The sequence below is a fragment of the Hypanus sabinus genome, chromosome 26, assembly GCF_030144855.1.
Source record: "Hypanus sabinus isolate sHypSab1 chromosome 26, sHypSab1.hap1, whole genome shotgun sequence".
NCBI lineage: Eukaryota > Metazoa > Chordata > Chondrichthyes > Myliobatiformes > Dasyatidae > Hypanus > Hypanus sabinus.
The window spans coordinates 2,012,581-2,031,373 of record NC_082731.1 but is presented as its reverse complement, the minus strand read 5'-3'; the positions used below and the strand labels follow the sequence as shown (position 1 = coordinate 2,031,373).

Below are 18,793 nucleotides of genomic sequence, written 5' to 3'. Positions count from 1 at the left end.
AAGATTAACTTGCTGGTTCAGTTGCAGGCAAGGAAAGCAAATACAATGTTAGCATTCATTTCAAGAGGACTAGAATACAAAAACAAGGATGTGATGCTGAGGCTTTATATGGCATTGGTCAGACCGCTCTTGGAGTATTGTGAGCAGTTTTGGGCCCTTACCGAAGAAACAATATGCTGGCACTGGAAAGGGTCCATAGGGGGTTCACTTAAATTATCACAGAAAAGATAAGGTTAACATATGGGGAGTGTTTAATCCCTCTGGGCCTTACTCATTGGAGTTTCGAAGAATGGTGGGGGTGGTCTCATTACGACGTATTGCATATTGATAGGTCTGGATAAAATAGATGTGGAGAGGATGTTTCCTGTAGTGGGGGCGGAAGTCTAGAACCAGAGGGCACAGCCTCAGAATTGGGGGACGTCCATTTTGAACAGAGATGAGGAAAAATTTCTTCAGCCAGTCGATGGTGAATCTGTTGAATTCATTGCTACAGACATCTGTGTAGGCCAGGTCATAGGGTATATTTAAGGTGGAGGTTGATAGGTTCAAGGCATCAAAGGTTATGTGGAGAAGCCAGGAGAATGGGGTTCAGTGGGATAATAAATCAGCCCTGATGAAATGGCAGAGCAGACTTGATAGGATAAATAATTTACTTCTGCTCTTATGGTCTCTCTCTCTCTCTCTCCCCCCCCACCCCTCCCTCTCCCTCTCCCTCTCCCTGATGGATCTCCCTGGTTGGCTCAAGACCCCTGTGTGACTTTCTCCTCTTGAACCTGAGATTGGTGACTAAATCCTCAGTGCAGACTCAGCACAGTGAGAGAGACTGGGCAATAGCAGCAATTTTCTTGGGTCAGCCTTAAGTAGAAATGCAGCAGTAGCTGTCAGAAACCCCCAGCCCTCTCCTGCTGAGGCTCAATGATTGGAATTTGTTTACATCCTGTGCTGAAAATTTGTTCATGTTTGTAAATCTTCTTCAAGCCCCACCTTTGAAATTTTTCCCTTTTAGTATCTCACCCCACAAACTCTATCCCAGAACCCAGTCAAATCCCACCTATAACTCTGTGTCCTAAACCTTTATTAACCCTTTGGCAGATTAAACCCTCTCCATTAACCCTTCTATCCACAAACCTCCCATCAAAAATTCACACCCTATAATTCCCTATACCCCTAACCCCTCTAGCAAATATCCCACTTCTCCCATCCCTTCTTCTATAAATCCCCCCCCCCACCATTTGCTGCACTTTTCCCATTGAAACCCCACAACTCAAGAGCACCCTACAGCCCCAAACCCAATCTATTCTTACTATTCCCTCATAAATGGCATCCACATTTCCCTTGGGATCATATGAGGACACATGGTATCCATGTGGCCAGTTTGCCTCATTCAGGAATTCAGGCCTGAACCCACATAAAACCAGGTGTACATCATGTGAAAGGGGAAGACTCCAATGCTTGGTACGGGGTGTATTTAAGTCTCTAAATTCACTGCATCCAGTGTTGATGTTCTGATTGCTGTCAGGTTAAGACTTTTATTGACAAACATCGTTTGGGATGTAGGGTCCCAGACCTGGGTTCCAGCCACAGTTCCTGCTTTTCCACCATTATTCCGCTTTGGGTCTTGATCCCGGAAGCTTGGACTGGATTCTGTAACAGGAAAAAAATGAAGAGGTACTGAAGACAGTTGAAGAATGTTCCCCATGGAAAGCTATCCCGGTTTGGTAGTTCGGAGTGCAGATGAAGGAACACCTTCATATCTAAACAATGGAGTGTGCAACAGGTGTGTCAGTGGTCAACATGAGCATGGAGAGGTCAGTGCCTGGGCTGGGGATGGAAGTTAGTTGTCAAACATTACTGGGTGAAGGGTCAATGGGAGAGTGGTTAATTGGTGAGGAGGTCAGTGGAAGAGAGGTCTGAGGGTGAAGGTTCAGTGGGAGACAGATCAGAGGGTGAGGGACCAGAGGTCACCAGGTGAAGGTCTGGTATTAATCCAGATAATATTCCCATTCTCATACTGGTACTGGATTTTTCACCCTCAGAGAGTGACCTCACCGACACCTTTCCCCAGAATATCTCAGCCTCAGAGTCATCCCATCCCACACCCCTCACTATCACATCCAATATTTCGAAGTTTCATGAGAATCTATCTGTCCTACCCCAAATCACGTGTGTAGTTAAACCTACCTCACACTCATTTTATTAGGCACACCCCTACACCTGCCTCAGTTAAACTTACCTCACTGCCTCACATGGGCCTCAATTAAACCTACCTCACACTCATTTTATTAGGCACACCCCTACACCTGCCTCAGTTAAACTTACCTCACTGCCTCACATGGGCCTCAATTAAACCTACCTCACGCTCATTTTATTAGGCACACCCCTACACCTGCCTCAGTTAAACTTACCTCACTGCCTCACATGGGCCTCAATTAAACCTACCTCACGGTCATTTTATTAGGCACACCTGCTTGTTAAGGTAAATATCTAATCAGCTAATCATGTTGCAACAACTCAATGCCTACAAAATGTAGGCATGGTCACATGGTTCAGTTATTGTTCAGACCAAATATCAGAATGGCGAGGAAATGCTATCTAAGAGACCTTGACTGTGGAACGAGTTGGTGCCAGATGGGGTGGTTTGAGTATCTCAGAAATTGCTGACCTCCTGGATTTTCATGCACAACTGTCTCTAGAGTTTATGGAGAATGGTGTGGAAAAACTAAAAAACATCCAGTGGGTGTAAACACCTTCCAACCGCAGCCAATAAAAACATACTTTGCTGTTACATCCTTGATTTGTCCTCTCAGGAGCCCCAGGTATTGGTTAATCTGCACCTGGTGGGAAAGAGAAAAATTCAGTATGAGGGCAGTTGATTGGTGAGTTCCTGACACACAGTGAGGACTCTATCCACTCCACAATCCTTTCAGTGGAAGGTGGCACATGGAGCAGTGACCACTGTGGTCCCTGATGCTCACTTGTTGTTCTGGGTGGGGAAGAAGGCTGGGTCTGGTAGAACATGTCTTGACACTAGGGTTGGGTGGGGGCTGCTGCAATGAGGCAGATGTCTGTTGTGACTTCCTGAGCATCAGTCCTCCAATGGAATGGCAAGTGAACCAGCATCAGCGTACACTCCATCACCAGCAAAACAAAATGAGCTGTTGGAGGAACTCAGTAAATCAGGCAACATCTGTGGAGAGAAATGGGCAGTCAGCATTTGCAAACACATCTTCTCCCCAAAGATGCTGCCTGACCTGCTGTATACTTCCAGCAGCCTGCTTTTTTTTGCTCCAGCTTCCAGCATTTACAGTTTCCCGTGTCCTCCCGCTGCATTGAGTCCCTCTAATGGTCATTACAAGGAGCAGACCACATTGCTGATGTGCCCAACACCAGCCTCCTGAAATACTCTATTCCATGCTCTGTGTGGGGAGGGGGTTATGAGGAGAGGAGTGGAGCTGATTCAAGGATGTGCTCAAAGGGAAGAAACACAGATTTCCGGTGAACCTCTGGTCTGTGGAGAATAAGTCTGCGATCATACTGAGAACCTCTTTAGGAACATGCAGATGCCCTGTGTGAGTGAAGTTTGTAACATTTTTATATGTTTAGGATAGCGTGGTAGTATTGTGGTTAGCATAATGCCATTGCAGAGCCAGCAAACCAGGTTCAGGTCTGCCACTCTCTGTAGATTTGCACACTCTCCCCATGATCACATGGGGTCCCCTGGGCACACCAGTTTCCTCTCACATTGCATAAAAGTACGGGTTCGTAGTTTGATTGGTTACTTGAGTGTAACTGGGTGGCATTGGTTTATAGAATCTGAAAGGCCTGTTACCATGAAGTAGCTCTAAAAAGTGTGCCAATAAACAGTTAAAAGCTTTTGTCTGTGTGACATCCAGACAGCAATGGGAGATGGAACTTATTTAATCCTACTGATACAGAAGGCCTAGGTAGAGTGGACGTGGAGAGGATGTATCTAATAGTGGGAGAGTCTAGGACCAGAGGGCAAAGCCTCAGAATACGACAGCCTTTTAGAACAGAGATGAGGAATTTCTTTAGCCATTTGGTGGCATATCTGTAGAATTCATTGTCATTGGGAGATGAAGTCATTGGGTATATTTAAAGTGGAGGTTAATAGATTCTTGATTAGAAAGGGCATCAAAGGTTATGGAGGGAAGGCAGAATGGGGTTGAGAGACATAATAAATCAGCCATGACGGAATGGTGTAGCAAACTCAATGAGGCTGAACGGCCTAATTCTGCTTTTTTGTCATATGGTCCATCAGGCCATTTTTCAGAAGCCAACGATGACCTGGGAATTTCCATAAACTGCCAGATGGATGGTGAGGGTTTAGCAGGGGGAGGGGGAAGGGTGTCTGGGTGTGCTCCACAGCCTCACATCAGCCAGCAGGAGGCACTGAAGAGCCGTGGGAGGCTGTCGTTCACAGTAAAAGGCAATGCAGAGACCAACATCCAAGAGAGTTGGGAGGCAACTGGGTGTCCATGTGGAAGTTGCAGCAAGGCAAGGGCTAAGATGCAACCTTCATCGAGGACCTCCACCATCCCAGACCATGCTTTTTTTCTCACTGCAGCCATCAGGAAGAAGTTACAGGAGTCTCAGGACCCACACCACCAGGTACACAGTTAATGATCAGGCTCAAACCAGTGGAGATAACATCACTGAATTTCACACGCTCTATCACTGAACTGTTCCCACACCCATGGCTTCACTTTCAAGGACTCTCCACCTTATTTTCTCATACTTATTGCTTATTTATTTATTATTACTATTTCTCTATTTCTCCTTTTTTCTTTTTGGACAGTTTGTTGACTTTTGTATGTTGGTTGTTTGCCCGGCCTGTTGGGTGTGGTCTTTCATTGATTCTATTGTGTTTCTTATATTTAACATGACTAACCACAAGAAAACGAATCTTCGGTTTGTATATGGTGATATAGAATATATGTACTTTGATAATAAATTTACTTTGTGCTTTGTATGTCCAGGCAAAGTCAATTTACAGATAGTGTGCAGCCAGCCAAGGCAAGAAAGGCCTTTAAACATAGTTTGCCTTTGCACTGCAGGGGGAAGATTTAATTGACGTACCAGGACAAAATAAGGATGTAAACAAAGGATTGGGGGGGGGGGGGTCAGTTACTTTACCAATTCTGTTTCTAATTGGCCTTTAATGTGTAGATTCTGTTGTCTATTAATACCTGCATTATTGTAGTGTGATTGGTAATTGATCATGCAAATAAATAATCTGAATACACACAAAGTTATCAATCGGTCAATATTTGTATCCACTAAACAAGTCTATATAAAAATGACATTTCTTTGTTCAGACTTCAAAACAGTGTGATGACAGGTGCTGAGCTGGTCTCCTTGTGCACAAGTAACTAAAGAAAGAAAGTGGATTATCAGTTTATCAGTGACAACATCTAGGGCAGGGAACAGACTTGGGTGTTAAAAGTCAGGTGAGCTCAACACTAACCTTATGCTTCCTGTAAACCAGGGGAACGATGAAGGCACCAACTACAACTGGAAGAATAAGAGAGACAGAAAGAGAAATCAGGGCACAGAGATCATTAACCAGGCAACACAAAAATAGGTGATATTGCCGATAGTGAAGAAGGTTATCAAAAATTACAGGGGTATCTTGATCAGCTGGTTAAGCAGACCAAGGAATGGCAAATGAAGTTTAATCCAAGTAAGGAAGTGCTGTAAAATAAATCGAGGTGTGATTTTTCACAGTAAAGGGTAGGACCCTGGGGAGTGTTGCAGAACAGATAAATGTTTTCCTGAAAGTGTTGACACACATAGACAGTGTGAAGAAGGCGGCTTTTGGCACACTGGCATTCATCAATTATGGCACTAAGTATAGAAGTTGTGAGTTCCTGTGCAGTTGTACAAGACATTGGTGAGGCCACACATTTGTTCAGTTTTGGTCACTCTGCTATAGGAAAGAAGTTATTAAACTGGATGGAAAGTGTGTGGGAAAAGATTTACAGGGATGTTGCCAGGACTTGAAGGACTGAATTATAGAGAAGGTTTGGACAGAGCAGGTGTTTTTTCCCTTGGAGCAGAGGAAAAGGAGGGGTGGTCTTACAGAGGTATGTAAAATCATGAGGGGCACAGATAGAGTGAATACACTCAGTCTTTATCCCAGGTCTGGGGGTCCATGCTTCTTAGCCAATGGATGCAGGGAGGTGTGTCACTCGGCTGTCACTCCAGGGCACAGAGGACTCACCTCTGACCTTCCTGCCCCGCGGCACCTGACCAGGGGCCGGTGAGCTGACAGGACCCCCGATCACTGGGGCAAGTAACAGCAGGCAATCGTGTAATGACTGGCAACCACCAGGAGCCAATGGGATGGCTTTCATTTCTTTCACTTTCACTTTCATTCCTTTCACTCCTGTCGCCCTGGCAACATGACCCTGCTTTGCTCCCAAAGCCCTCAATGAACAATTCAGAAGCAGGGAACTGGCAGAACCTCTGGGATCTGATTGGAGAAGACATCTTATGACACCTGGAGCTCCAGTCTGAGTCACACATGCTCAGTAGCTTCCAGAGACGTGAGAACCACTCCAGAATGTTCCTGGGAATGTTGAGTCTCCACAGTAGCAGTGATAGCTGCCCCTTACCCAGAATGGTGAGAGTAAGTCCATTGAACAGTGCCCCAATGTACGTCAGCAGCCAGAGTAGGACTCCGAACTGGAAGAGAGGGAGAGAGAGACAGCTCAGAGATACTATTCACTACACATCTTCATATATCCATAAACAATGGCAGGTCACTGACTCTCTGACAGACACCCAGAGAGCCCCACTCGCCCTCCGTTCTCATGAATAACACACACCCAACTCGCTCATGAAAATGGCCAGTTTCCATCAGGTAGCAATTTCCAGACTAGACACCACCTGCTGCTCTGTCTGCCTAGTCTTCAGTTTCTCTTCCTCCACCGACCTCAGCCAACTTTGGTTCTGACTATCTTTATTTAGCATCACATCTGCTTCACCTGGTTCCTCACTAAGTGGGATGTTTGTGGAATATGGAGTAGTGGTGGTGTCAGGTATGATCTGTATAAGCGGTAGTCTAGTCCCTTAATGGAGAATGAGTGCATGACTTGGGGAGACTGATACATGGGCAGCACCACAGGGTCCTTGGCAACTACCTAGAAAGTGACTGGGACACTTCACTGTAGCAGCCTTACTCTGCCTTCACTGCCATTGTGATGTGTTATCATCTTCTGCCGGCTCCACCATTGAGGTCTTGGCTGGATTGCTCTTTGTCTCGAACCTCCCCCTATACCTTACCACATGGGTAACCCTACCAGGAGCTGAACTCCAGCTTTCGGGATCACAGGAACTCATAGGCTCTAGCCATGACAAGGTGACAATCCTCGGAGAAGAGGAATTAGGAGTGATGACACAGCAGTGATTAACAGAGGTTCTGCTTCAATGTACCGGTGCAGTTCTTGTCTCCTTACTTGGAGGAAAGGTATGAAAGTTTTAGATGCTGTGCAGAAGACATTCATTAGATTGAAGGGGTTAGACTAAGAGGAGAGTTTGAGTCACCTGAGTCTACAGTCATTCAGAAGAATGAGAGGGAATCTAATAGAAACATATAAAATTATGAAAGGGATAGATAACTCCGCCATGGACAGTCCCAAGCCCGGCTATGAATTGAGCATGGGGCTAGCAACCCCGACCCATAAAAGCCCAGTGCTACAGAAACATCAAAAGAAGAATCAAGGACCTTATCCCTAGGAGAGGAAGGATCTTGGCTTAGAAGATGTATGAAGTCATGTGGTGAAAGTGATCAATCTTCTATCCACCCAGGACAGAAGACTCTGGCAAGCTGTTGCTGTGGCCTATGCAGCAAGAGGGACGATGGGTTTAAGAAGAAGATAGATATAGAACAGGAAAGTTGCTTCCACTGGTACGTGAGACTGGAACTAGAGACATAATCTCAAGATTCAGGGGAATAGATTTAGGATGCAGATGAGGAGAAATGGCTTTTCCCATAAAGTAGTGAAACTGTGGAAATCTTTGGTCAGGGAGGCAGTAGAGGCTATCTCATTTGATATATTTAAGACACAATTAGATAGGTTTTTGAATTAAGGGTTATGTGGAAAAGGCATGGAGTCAGATCAGCCATGATCCTATTGAATGATGGAGCAGGCTCGATGGGGGAGATGGCTGACTCCTGCCTGAATTTCTTGTGTTCTTATAGCAGGAAGCCTTCATTGTGTCAGTGCACAGTGGCGGGGTGGGGAGGCTTGTACCACCTACAGAATGTACTGTAGTACTCTGACACCATCACTACCACTTGTGCAGCCAAATATGCAGCAAGAATCTATTTATTATATTGTAAGTCAACAATTGACAAACAACTGACCACCATTTCTATCCCAGTGTGTCACAATGCACCAAAGGACATTTTAGAGAAGGTTTTCTTAAAATAAAGGTCTCCCCCCCCAGAAGTACTGTGCTATGACTGTCCACCCAATTTTAGAACCAACAGATGTCTTCAGAACTTGTAGGTGCTAATAAAGTCAGAGTTCTTTCCCTGTCAGAACAACAGTAAACATTTTATTTATTAATTTAGAGGTCAAGCACAAATTAGGCCCTTCCATCCCTTCAAGCCGTGCTGTCCCAGCCACCCCAGCGTAATCACGGGACAATTTACAATGACCAATTCGCTTACTAACTAGTACATCTTTGGACTGTGGGAGAAAAAATCACACACAATCCACTGGGAAGACATATAGACTTCTTACAAGTGACATCAGAACTGAACTCCGAACTCTTTTGCCTATGCTACCTCGATGCTACTGTGGCATTCATGAATTTCTTGATTGGAGATGATACCATCAACAGTTTGTGTTAAATTGTATAACAATGAAGTGTTTGGGGTCACATGCACAAGAGTGAAGAGCTTCTTAGAGTCATCACTGAGGTTAGTTGTATTCAAGATCAGCAACAGAAAGAAATGTGTGTACAGTGACAAGTTAAAAGTTGGTAAGATTGTCAGGGTACAAAGAATATATTAGCACATGGTTTCCTGTGTGGTTTTTTTAATAGATTTAGCTAGAGATTAGCTTTAATTGTCAAATGGTCATCAAAAGATACAGTAAAACGCATTGTTTACTTCAAATGTATGGAGTATGGGCACACTTACTGCACTAACAAAGCATGCCCATAACTGTACATTTTTTGAATGGGGGAGGAAACTGGAGCATGGAGGGAGTTTACAGACACCTTACAGACAGCACAGCGGTGGCAACTGAACCCTGATCATATAGCTGGTGCTGTAAAGTGTAGCACTAATTGCTATGCTATTGTGCAGAAGTACTTTCTTGTAATGAGACTACATTTTTATCATTGCCAGAACCTACAAAAGGTATCTGGGGTGGCATGGTAACATAACGCTTTTTCAGTGCTGACTGTCTCTAAAGAGTTTTAGGGTCTCCCATTACTGGGTGGGTTTCCTCTGGGCACTCCCCAGATCCTAAGACGTACCAGTTAGTAGGTAAATTGGTCACATCAGTGGTGCAGACACACTGAGCCAGAACTACCCGTGTCTCAAAATAAAACAAATAAATATTGAAACATTTGCAGTAATTACTTAGTTTTAACAGGAGACTCTGCCTACTAATGGAGTGACACACAGATCTGTGTGGCTGCAATTAATTCTTCTTTAAACTTTGAATTTTTAACTTTTATTTGTCAGATCTCAGAGGGGAATAGTTGTTACTATGTCACAATCTTTAAGAAGTGGAAAGCAGCTTCCTGAACCCAGCAATGGAAAGGAGAAAAAGTTGGAGGAAACACCAGCCTGGGTCGAACATTTAGAAAATTCGCTGATGGGTCTTGATAAGAAGATAGACAACAACTCGGTAAAACTTGCTGTTACCTCTTCTGAGATGAAATCGTTACGAGAGTTTTCAATTTGTGCAGGAAAACATTATTTCTCTGAATTCTGAACTTAAAGAGGCGAAGCAACAAAATGTGGAAATATCAGCGCGTTTGGAGAAGTCACAACAGAAGATAATTGATTTGGAAGCAAGATTTTGTCAGAATAATATTCGACTTGTTGGATTGAAGGAAGGATCCTAGACTGGAGATTTATTAGACTATTTTGCTAACCTGTTTCAATCTCTGTTTTCGGATATTTTATCTCAACCTCCCGACATCGAAAGGGCATTTAGAATTTTTACAGCGACATCTTGCCAAGATAGACCAAGGTCAGCTTTGGTCTCCTTTCTTCATTTTAAAGCTAAAGACCGAATTATAAAATACGCAAGGAAACAAAAAGTTTTTAAATTTAAAGGTTCCGAGTTTCATTTTTATGAAGATTATCCATGGGAAGTTATGGCTCTGCAGTCTGCATTTGTTCCAACCATGAAGATAGCCTATGATAAGGGATTATTTCCATCACTTCAATATCTAGCTCAATTAAAATTATTTCCCAAAGATTCGACTCCATATGTTTTTCTGGACCCCAAAGAGGCATTGGACTATGTTAACCCTATTCAGTTTGTAGCCAAGGTTTGAATGGTTTTAGGTCTGCTGAATAACCATTCTTCTGGAAAGAAGATAAGCTGAGAATATTTTGATTTGCTTAAGATGTCCTTTGATTGATCGACCATTTAAAGAAGATGTGATCCTTTCGATGTGAATGATGAATGACTTTTCGAAATCTGTTTGGTCTACTGAGTGAATTAAGACAACGGATAGATAGACTGTTTGATTATCTGTTTTATTCTCGTTTTTTTCATTAACTAAGTGATAGTTTCCATAGTTAAGGTCTTTTTTCCTTATATATATAGTTGGGAGTGCTTAGTCGATAGATAATTAGTTTTTTCTAAAAAAAATTTTTCATTGGGCATGTCAGTTAAATGGAAAATGGTGCTGATTTTTCTTCCCTAGAGATTACATAGGTATTTCTATCTTTGTTTAATTTTATAGTTTTGGCAAATTGTTTTGCATTCCCCAGTGTGTTTTTAAGGATTAAGTATAAACAAATTTTTTTCTCTGAACTTTTATGCTGGATATGGGGAGCTAGATGTTGTACAGAAAGACGGAACAGTGCTGGCCTTTTGGCCCATATTGTTCTGCTTACCTTTCAATTTACTTCATGATAAATTTAATGCTTCTGTCCTGTACAGAATTCTATTCGTCATTCACCATGAGCCTATTTAGGAGTGTCTTGAATGTCCTTGTTGTGTCTGTCTCTATGACTACCCATGGTAGATCTTTCCATGTACCCACTGGTCTAGGAAAAAACATCTCTGAGATCCCTATACTTTCTTCTGATCACCGTAAAATTGTGTCCTCTTGTATTAACCATTTCAGCTGGGAATCTGTTCCATGTTTTAATGATGACCCAGCCTTACCAGTGTCCATTGTTTCAGCACAATAATACCCTGTAAAGTAATGGAAGGCATTAAAGTAAATTGATATTTAAATTGCATATATATATCAGTTAGAACTAAGGCCTGTAAGTGGCCAGAAGAACCAGTTAACATGTCTTGATATGGTGGTGTGTTGCTTTGTAAGGCTTTTTATACTTAGCAAAATATTTTTTCCCTTTGCAGGGATTTTTTACTTTAGGGCCATATCTTGTCTTTTTTTGTAACTGGGGGCAGAAATTAAGGAAAGCTTTTTAAAACCACTATTATAAAATGGGCGGCTCGCGGAGTCTCTCTTTTTTCTCTCTATGGAGAGGCATCTCAGCTTTTTTGCCGAATTTCAGGCTTTTTGGGGTGGTGGGAGGATTGGGGTTAGTTTTGATTTACAGGTTTAATTGTAAGATTAATTTTAGGTTTCTTTTTGGTATTTTTTTCCCATTACGGAGTTCCGGAGCATGCATATTTTGTGTATGGTTGTACTTATCACCGCCAGTTTTGATTAGCCTGCGCTGGTTATGTATTAAATAAATAAATTTTTTTAATGGCAATTAAACAGATAAATGTTATAAGCTGGAATGTACATGGTTGGAATCATCCTATTAAGCGAAAGATGACTTTTAAAATCATTAATCGATTCCAACCCAATATAATTTTTGTTCAAGAAATGCATATCAAAATGGGCAATCAAAATAGATTTTTTAAAATATGGAAGGGCCTTCAATTTCACTAAGGAGTACATAAATAATCTTCCAGAAATAGTAAGGGACCGAGGGTCCAGTGAGATGGAGGAACTGAGGGAAATACATGTTAGCTAAATAGAAGGGATTAAAGGCAGATAAATCCCCAGGGCCAGATGGTCTGCATACCAGAGTGCTTAAGGTTGTGCTTAAGGTTAATAGTGGCTGCATTTGTGATAATTTTTCAAAACTCCTTAGATTCTGGATTAGTTCCTGAGGATTGGGGGGTGGCTAATGTAACCCCACTTTTTAAAAAAGGAGGGAGAGAGAAACCGGGGAATTACAGACCAGTTAGTCTGACATCGGTGGTGGGGAAAATGCTAGCGTCGTTATCAAAGATGTGATAACAGCACACTTGGAAAGAGGTGAAATCATTGGACAAAGTCAGCATGGATTTGTGAAAGGAAAATCATGTCTGACGAATCTTATAGAATTTTTTGAAGATGTAACTAGTAGAGTGGATAGGGGAGAGCCAGTGTATGTGATATATTTAGATTTTCAAAAGGCTCTTGACAAGGTCCCACACAGGAGATTAGTGTGCAAACTTAAAGCACAAGGTATTGGGGGTAAGGTATTGATGTGGTAAGAGAATTGGTTGGCAGACAGGAAGCAAAGAGTGGGAGTAAACGGGACCTTTTCAGAATGGCAGGCAGTGACTAGTGGGGTATTGTGATAGATGTTAAACTGAGATAGCTACACTGACACATATGTTCTGGTCATGTTCTACATTAAAACAGTTTTGGAAGTCAGACTTTTCGACAATTTCTAAAGCACTCAGAATCAACTTACAACCTAATAAATTGACTGTGCTTTTTGGAATAATTCCTCAAAATATCCATGGTATTTCTGTGTCTGACCAACATGTAATTGCGTTTGTTACATTGATAGCTAGGAGGGCCACCTTGTTGAAATGGAAGGATATATCAGCTGCTATTTTGTCACAATGGTTATCTCAAGTGATGCTGTGTCTTAGCTTGCAGAAAATTAGAAGTTGAACCTTTGAACCTTTATTTGATTTTGCGAGGAGATGGGGCTCATTTGCTCGTTATTATCATTTCAGTTAACATAGATTTCCTCCATGATCGAAATGTAATTTTTTTTGATATATCTTTCTTTCTTGTTGGCGGTTTGTTTATTTTCAGAAGCTTTCTGTATGACGCATGGCTCTGGGGTTGTACCCCCAATGGGATTCTTTTTTCCCTCACTTTTCTTGCTTAGTAGGGTTTTTTTATTCACAAAAATTTTCAATCTTTAAGATAATTTCTTTTTTTTTTGAGGCATTGTAAGCGTTGTTACTTCGATGTACCTGTGTTATTTTTGAATAATAATAATAATAATAATAATAATAAAAAGATTTGAAAAGATTAAGCAAGATTGGGAGAGAGAGCAGGCTTTGATAGCAGGAGATTGGTTGCGGATTTTGAAGTGATCAATTCTTCTTCGATTTCTGCCAAGCACTCTTTAATTCAATTTAAATTTTGTACATCATTACTATTTGACAAAGGAGAGACTGTCTAATATGCTTCCTAATGTTGATAGTCAGTGTGACAAATGTAAAACCGAGACAGCCACATTGACACATACGTTTTGGTCGTGCTTTGTACTGAAACATTTTTGGAAGTCTATTTTTTCTACAATTTCTAAAGCTTTAAAAATTAATTTAAAACCTAATAAATTGACAGTTTTATTTGGTATAATCCCTCATGGTATTTCTTCATCAGACCAGCATGTAATTGCATTCGTTACATTATTGGCCAGAAGGGCGATTTTGTTGAAATGGAAAGATACTTCTGCTCCTACTTTGATACAATAGTTTTCCCAAGTGATGTTTTGTCTTAGTTTGGAGAAAATTAGAAGTCAAACTTTTGATCCTCGATTCGATTTTGAGAAAAGGCGGGGTTCATTTGCCTGCTACTATCATCTGATTTGAGTTAATTAATATGGATATAATATTAATAAGGGTTCTTTTTTTCTTTCAAAAAAATTCTTAACACTACTTTTTAATTATTATTGATATATTGCTTAGCTTTGTTAATCAGTTATTTGCTAATTTAATTCCTTACTGCACATAATGAAATATTGCCTTAATGTATCTTTTTTGTCAACTTTCAATAATAATGAATAAAAAGATTTGAAAATGAAATAGTTTTAACAAACTTTTAAGAGCCCTGGGTTTTGTTTTACTGCTGGTATTGACCACTGTAGCCCACCCAGAAAGATTCAGGCCCAAACTCAAAGATTTGGAAGAACTACCAACAAATTTGACAACCTGAGGGGTTAAGCTGAGAATTATGGTGCGAGGGTTAGGTGGTGTCACTGAAAGATGGCAAATGCCACTGTGCTCATGACTGAACCTTCCCAAAAATACAACAATTTAGGACAGTTAAATTGTAATTATTTAGCTGGACAGAGTCTCTAATCGTCATCAGAAGAGCAAAAATAGAAAAACAATCTTGTCTAACTTCAGCAGATCAGCCCAGAACATAGCCCAGGAAAAAGATGTAAATGTGAAAGTCTGCAAGACAAGGATGCACTAACAGTGGAATTAATGAAGGAATTGTTGGAGGTGAGGCCAGATGCTGATGGTTGGAAGTGTGGATATTTGAGGCAGAACATCGGAGGGACTGAAGTAGGATCTGAGTGAATCCCTGGAGCACTGGGACCTAAACACTGTGGCTACTTTATTAGGTACACCTGTACACCTGCATGTAATATAAACATTTAATCAGCCAATCACGTGGCAGCAACTCAGTTCATAAAAGCATGCAGAATTCCTTGCCACTCTATGCTGCTATTCTCATTTTACATTTCACCAGCCTTTTTCAATACCTGTCTGAGGAGGAAGGGAGAGCTTTGGACAACTGTCAAAAAAGGCCGGTGGAATGTAAAACGAGAATAGCAGCACAGAGTAACATGGAACTTGTTTGGGCAGTCGCAACCTAGGTATCAGGGTGTGTTCAGGTATGTTGGGTTCCTGCAGGCCTGAGCAAAGAGCAGCTGCTCAGACAGGGCAAAGCTGGCTAGTCTGCTTCAGGAATGCACCCTGCGACACTTCAGGGAAACCTGTAGGCACAGAAGAGGTGCAGCATTTGATATAAGTTATTCTGAAGAGACCTTCAGAGAGGAGGAGACCCTGACAAGGGATTTTAAGAAGTTAGGTAGATGGCTGGAAAACAGGACCTCCCGGGTAGTAAACAGTACCATTCTCTATGCTATGCACCAGTGAGGGAAAGAAGAGGATGATTGGGCAGATGAATGTGTGGCTGAGGAACTGGTGCAGGGAGGAGAGTTTCAGATTTATGGTCGATAGAAACATAGAAACTCTAAGTCACAATACAGGCCCTTCAGCCCACAAAGCTGTGCCGAACATGTACTTACTTAGAAATTACCTAGGGTTACCCATAGCCCTCTATTTTTTCTAAGCTCCATGTGCCTATCCAAGAGTCTCTTAAAAGATCCTATCGTATCCACCTCCACCACCATCACCAGCAGCCTATTCCACGCACTCACCACTCTCTGCATAAAAAACCTGCCTGACATCTCCTCTATACAGTATCTACTTCCAAGCACCTTAAAACTGTGCCCTCTTGTGTTAGCCATTTCAGACTTGGGAAAAGCCTCTGACTATCCACACAATCAATGCCTCTCCTCATCTTATACACCTCTATCAGGTCACCTCTCATCCTCCGTCGCTCCAAGGAGAAAAGGCAGTAAAGGCACTCAACCTATTCTCATAAGGCATGCTCCCCAATCCAGGCAACATCCTTGTAACATCATTGGGATCTCTTCTGGGGAAGGTACGACTTGTACGCCTGAACCTGAGGGGGACCAATATCCTTGCGGGCAAGTTTGCTAGAGTTGTTCAGGAGGATTTGACAGGTGTATGGGAATAGGAGCGAGTGCTGAGGATGGTTTACAAACAGAGGCAGTGAGGCTGCCAGCAAAAAGAGGCTGATGACAGAGAGAACTGCAGTAAAAGGCAGTCAAAATAGAAAAGGATGAATATACAGCTGAAGGAGTTATATTTGAACACATGTAGTATACGGAATAAGGTAGATGAACTTCCAGCATCGTTACAGATTGGCATATATGATGTTGTGGGCATCACTGAATCGTGGCTGAAAGAAGATTATAGTTGGGAGTGAAATGTCCAAGAACAGGCAGGTAGGCAGAGGGGGAGGGGAGGCTATGTTGTTAAAAAATCAAATCAAATCATGAGAAAGAAGTGACATAGGATCGGATGATGCAGAATTATTGTGGATGGAGCTAAGAAACTGGGTAAAAAGACCCTGATGGGAATTATATATAGATCTCCCCAAACAGTAGTACAACAGGAGATTGTAAATGCATGCAAAAAGGTTGATGTCATGGGGGGATTTCAATATGCAGGTAGATTGGGAAAATCAGGTTGGAGTTGGATATCAAGAGGAGGGATTTCTAGATTGCCTATAAGATGGCTTTTTGGAGCAGTGCCTTGTTAAGCCCACTAGGGGATCAGCTGTTTGTTGCTTTGGATTTCCACCAGCTGCCAAATCTCGTTTTTGTGATCTAGTCCTTTTATCTTCGACCAGGTGGTTACCAGCCTTGGAGCACACACAGAGCCTTTTACTGACACAGCCGAGGGAAGATTTGATGTGGGACACAGAAGCTGAGATGTTGAGGAGGTTGGTTACACTTTGGGGTGAAGTAATCTGGAATGACCTCCACTGATCGCCCCATGGTCCCCAGTCAGTGCAGCTGACCCCCTTGGGTGAATCAGGAAGTTGAACGTACACACAGGTAGGAAGGGGAAAGCTTTGAAATGACCAGACATATTCCCCAATAAACATGTTTCACAATCTCATTCCTGCTACAGCTTAGAAAGTCTGGGCTTGGCGGTGCAGAGATGTGTAGATATATTCACAAAAACTTGCAGTGTCCCTCGTTTCATTTAAAATCATTTAAGTGTAAAAGTCACCTTGAAATAGGAATATGTTTTATACTGGCCTGTTTATTTAACCCTTAAGAGGAAATCTTATTTAGTTTCTATACAGATTTAAGATGTGTTTTAATATAGAGGGAGGGAGAGAGGGAGGGGTGGAGAGTGGGGAGGAAAAGGGAGAAGGAGAGAGAAAGGGGAGAGAGAGGACAAGGAGGAGATAGTGGAGACAGTGAGAGAAAGGCAGAGAGAGGGTAGTGGGAGAGAGAGGGGGAGGGGGAGAGGGGGAAGGTGAGAGGAAGAGAAAAAAAGGGAGGGGAAGAGTGGGAGGAAGAGAGAGGGGAGGGAGAAGGTGTGAAGAGAGAGTGGACAGAGGTGTGAGGAGAGAGGGAGAGAGAGGAGGGAGCAAGAGTGGAAAGAGAGGGGGAGATGGGAAAAGAGAGGCGGAGAGTGCAGGTAGAGGGGGAGAGGGAAGAGGAGAGAGAAAGGAGGAACTAGAGAGTGGAGGGGAAAGAGCAGAGGGGGAGAAGGGGAAGAGAGTGAGAAGAGAGGGGTGAAGCAGAGAGGGAGAGGGGGTGGGAAAGTGAGGAAGATGGAAAGGGAGGAGAAAGTGAGGGGAAGAGAGGGAAGAGGAAGGAGAGAGAGGGAAGGGAAGAGAGTGAAGGGGAATGAAATGGGGGAGAGGGGAGAGAAGGGGAGGGGGGAGAGAGGGAGCAGGAGAATGAAGGGGGATAAGACGGGGAAGGGGAGAGAGGGAAGTGGGAAGAAAAGAGAAAGTGGAAGAGAGAAGATCTGAAAAGAGAGAGAGAAGAAGGGGAGAGGGAGAGGGAAAGGGAGAGGGAGAGTGAGGGGAAAGGGCAAGGAATGTGGGGCAAGAAGAGAGGGAGAGGGAGGAATGTGGGAGTGAAGAGGGAGGGGGAGTGTGGGGGGAGGAAAATGGGAAAGGGAGGAGTGGGTGAGAGACAGGAGGAGAGATGTTGGGAGAAAGAGAGGGGGTGAGAGAAAGGCAGAGGGAGAGATGGAGAGTGGGAAAAGGGGAGAGGGGAGGGAGGGAAGAGTGGGTAGAAGAGAAAGAGAAGGGAAGAGATAAGGGGGAGGGGGTTAGAGAGAAGGAAGGAAAAAGGTGATAGAGAGATGGGAAGAGAGCAGGGTAGAGATGGGGGAGAGAGGGGAGAGAGAGGGGAGAGAGAGGGGAGAGAGAGGGAGAGAGGATAGAGTGTGGGGATAGATAGGAACAGAGGCAGGTAAGAGAGCAGAGAGAGAGGATGGAGAGAGGGAACAGGTGAGAGGGGCTGAGGGAGGGATATAGAGAGGGGGTAGGGGAAGAGAGTGGGAGAGGTAGGGCAGAGCGAGGGGTGAGAGAATGGGTAAGATGAGGGAGTGAGGGGGAGATTGAGGAGTTGGGGAGTGATGGAGAAAAATGAGGAGAGGGGGAGAGAAAGTGAGGGAAAGAGACAGAGGGGAGAGGGTGATGGGGGCAGTGGAGAGAGAGAGGGAGAGGGTAGAGATAGGGAGAGCAGGAGGAGAGTGAGGGGGACAGGGAGAAAGCAGGGAGAGTGTGGTGGGAAGGAGAGAAAAGAAAAGGGGTAAGGTAGAGGGGTAGTAAGAGAGGGGAGATGGTGAGAAAGGGAAATGGAGAGAGGGGACAGGGGAGATGGAAGAGATGGGAGGAGAGAGGGGAAGGGGGAGAGGGGAGCGATGGCAAGGGAAGGGGAGGGGGAGAGAAGGGGAGA

The 18,793-nt window shown here is 43.3% G+C and overlaps 1 protein-coding gene across 9 annotated transcripts in view; it reads right to left on the bottom strand.

Annotated features, from left to right (window-relative positions):
* Positions 1 to 1,241: 1,241 nt before the first annotated feature.
* Positions 1,242 to 18,793, bottom strand: part of LOC132381789 (reticulon-1-like) — a 180,523-nt gene continuing 162,971 nt past the window's right edge. For 8 of the 9 annotated variants that reach the window (XM_059951356.1, XM_059951363.1, XM_059951362.1 and 5 more), the window contains 4 exons: positions 6,636 to 6,705; positions 5,486 to 5,532; positions 2,776 to 2,834; positions 1,242 to 1,644 (listed from right to left, as the gene is read on the bottom strand). In XM_059951356.1, coding sequence (XP_059807339.1) covers positions 1,602 to 1,644; positions 2,776 to 2,834; positions 5,486 to 5,532; positions 6,636 to 6,705 — 219 coding nt within the window. In that variant the 3' untranslated portion in view covers positions 1,242 to 1,601. Of the gene's footprint in view, positions 1,645 to 2,775; positions 2,835 to 5,485; positions 5,533 to 6,635; positions 6,706 to 11,298; positions 11,421 to 18,793 lie in introns of those variants that run through there. The other variant, XM_059951357.1, reaches the window with a different exon arrangement.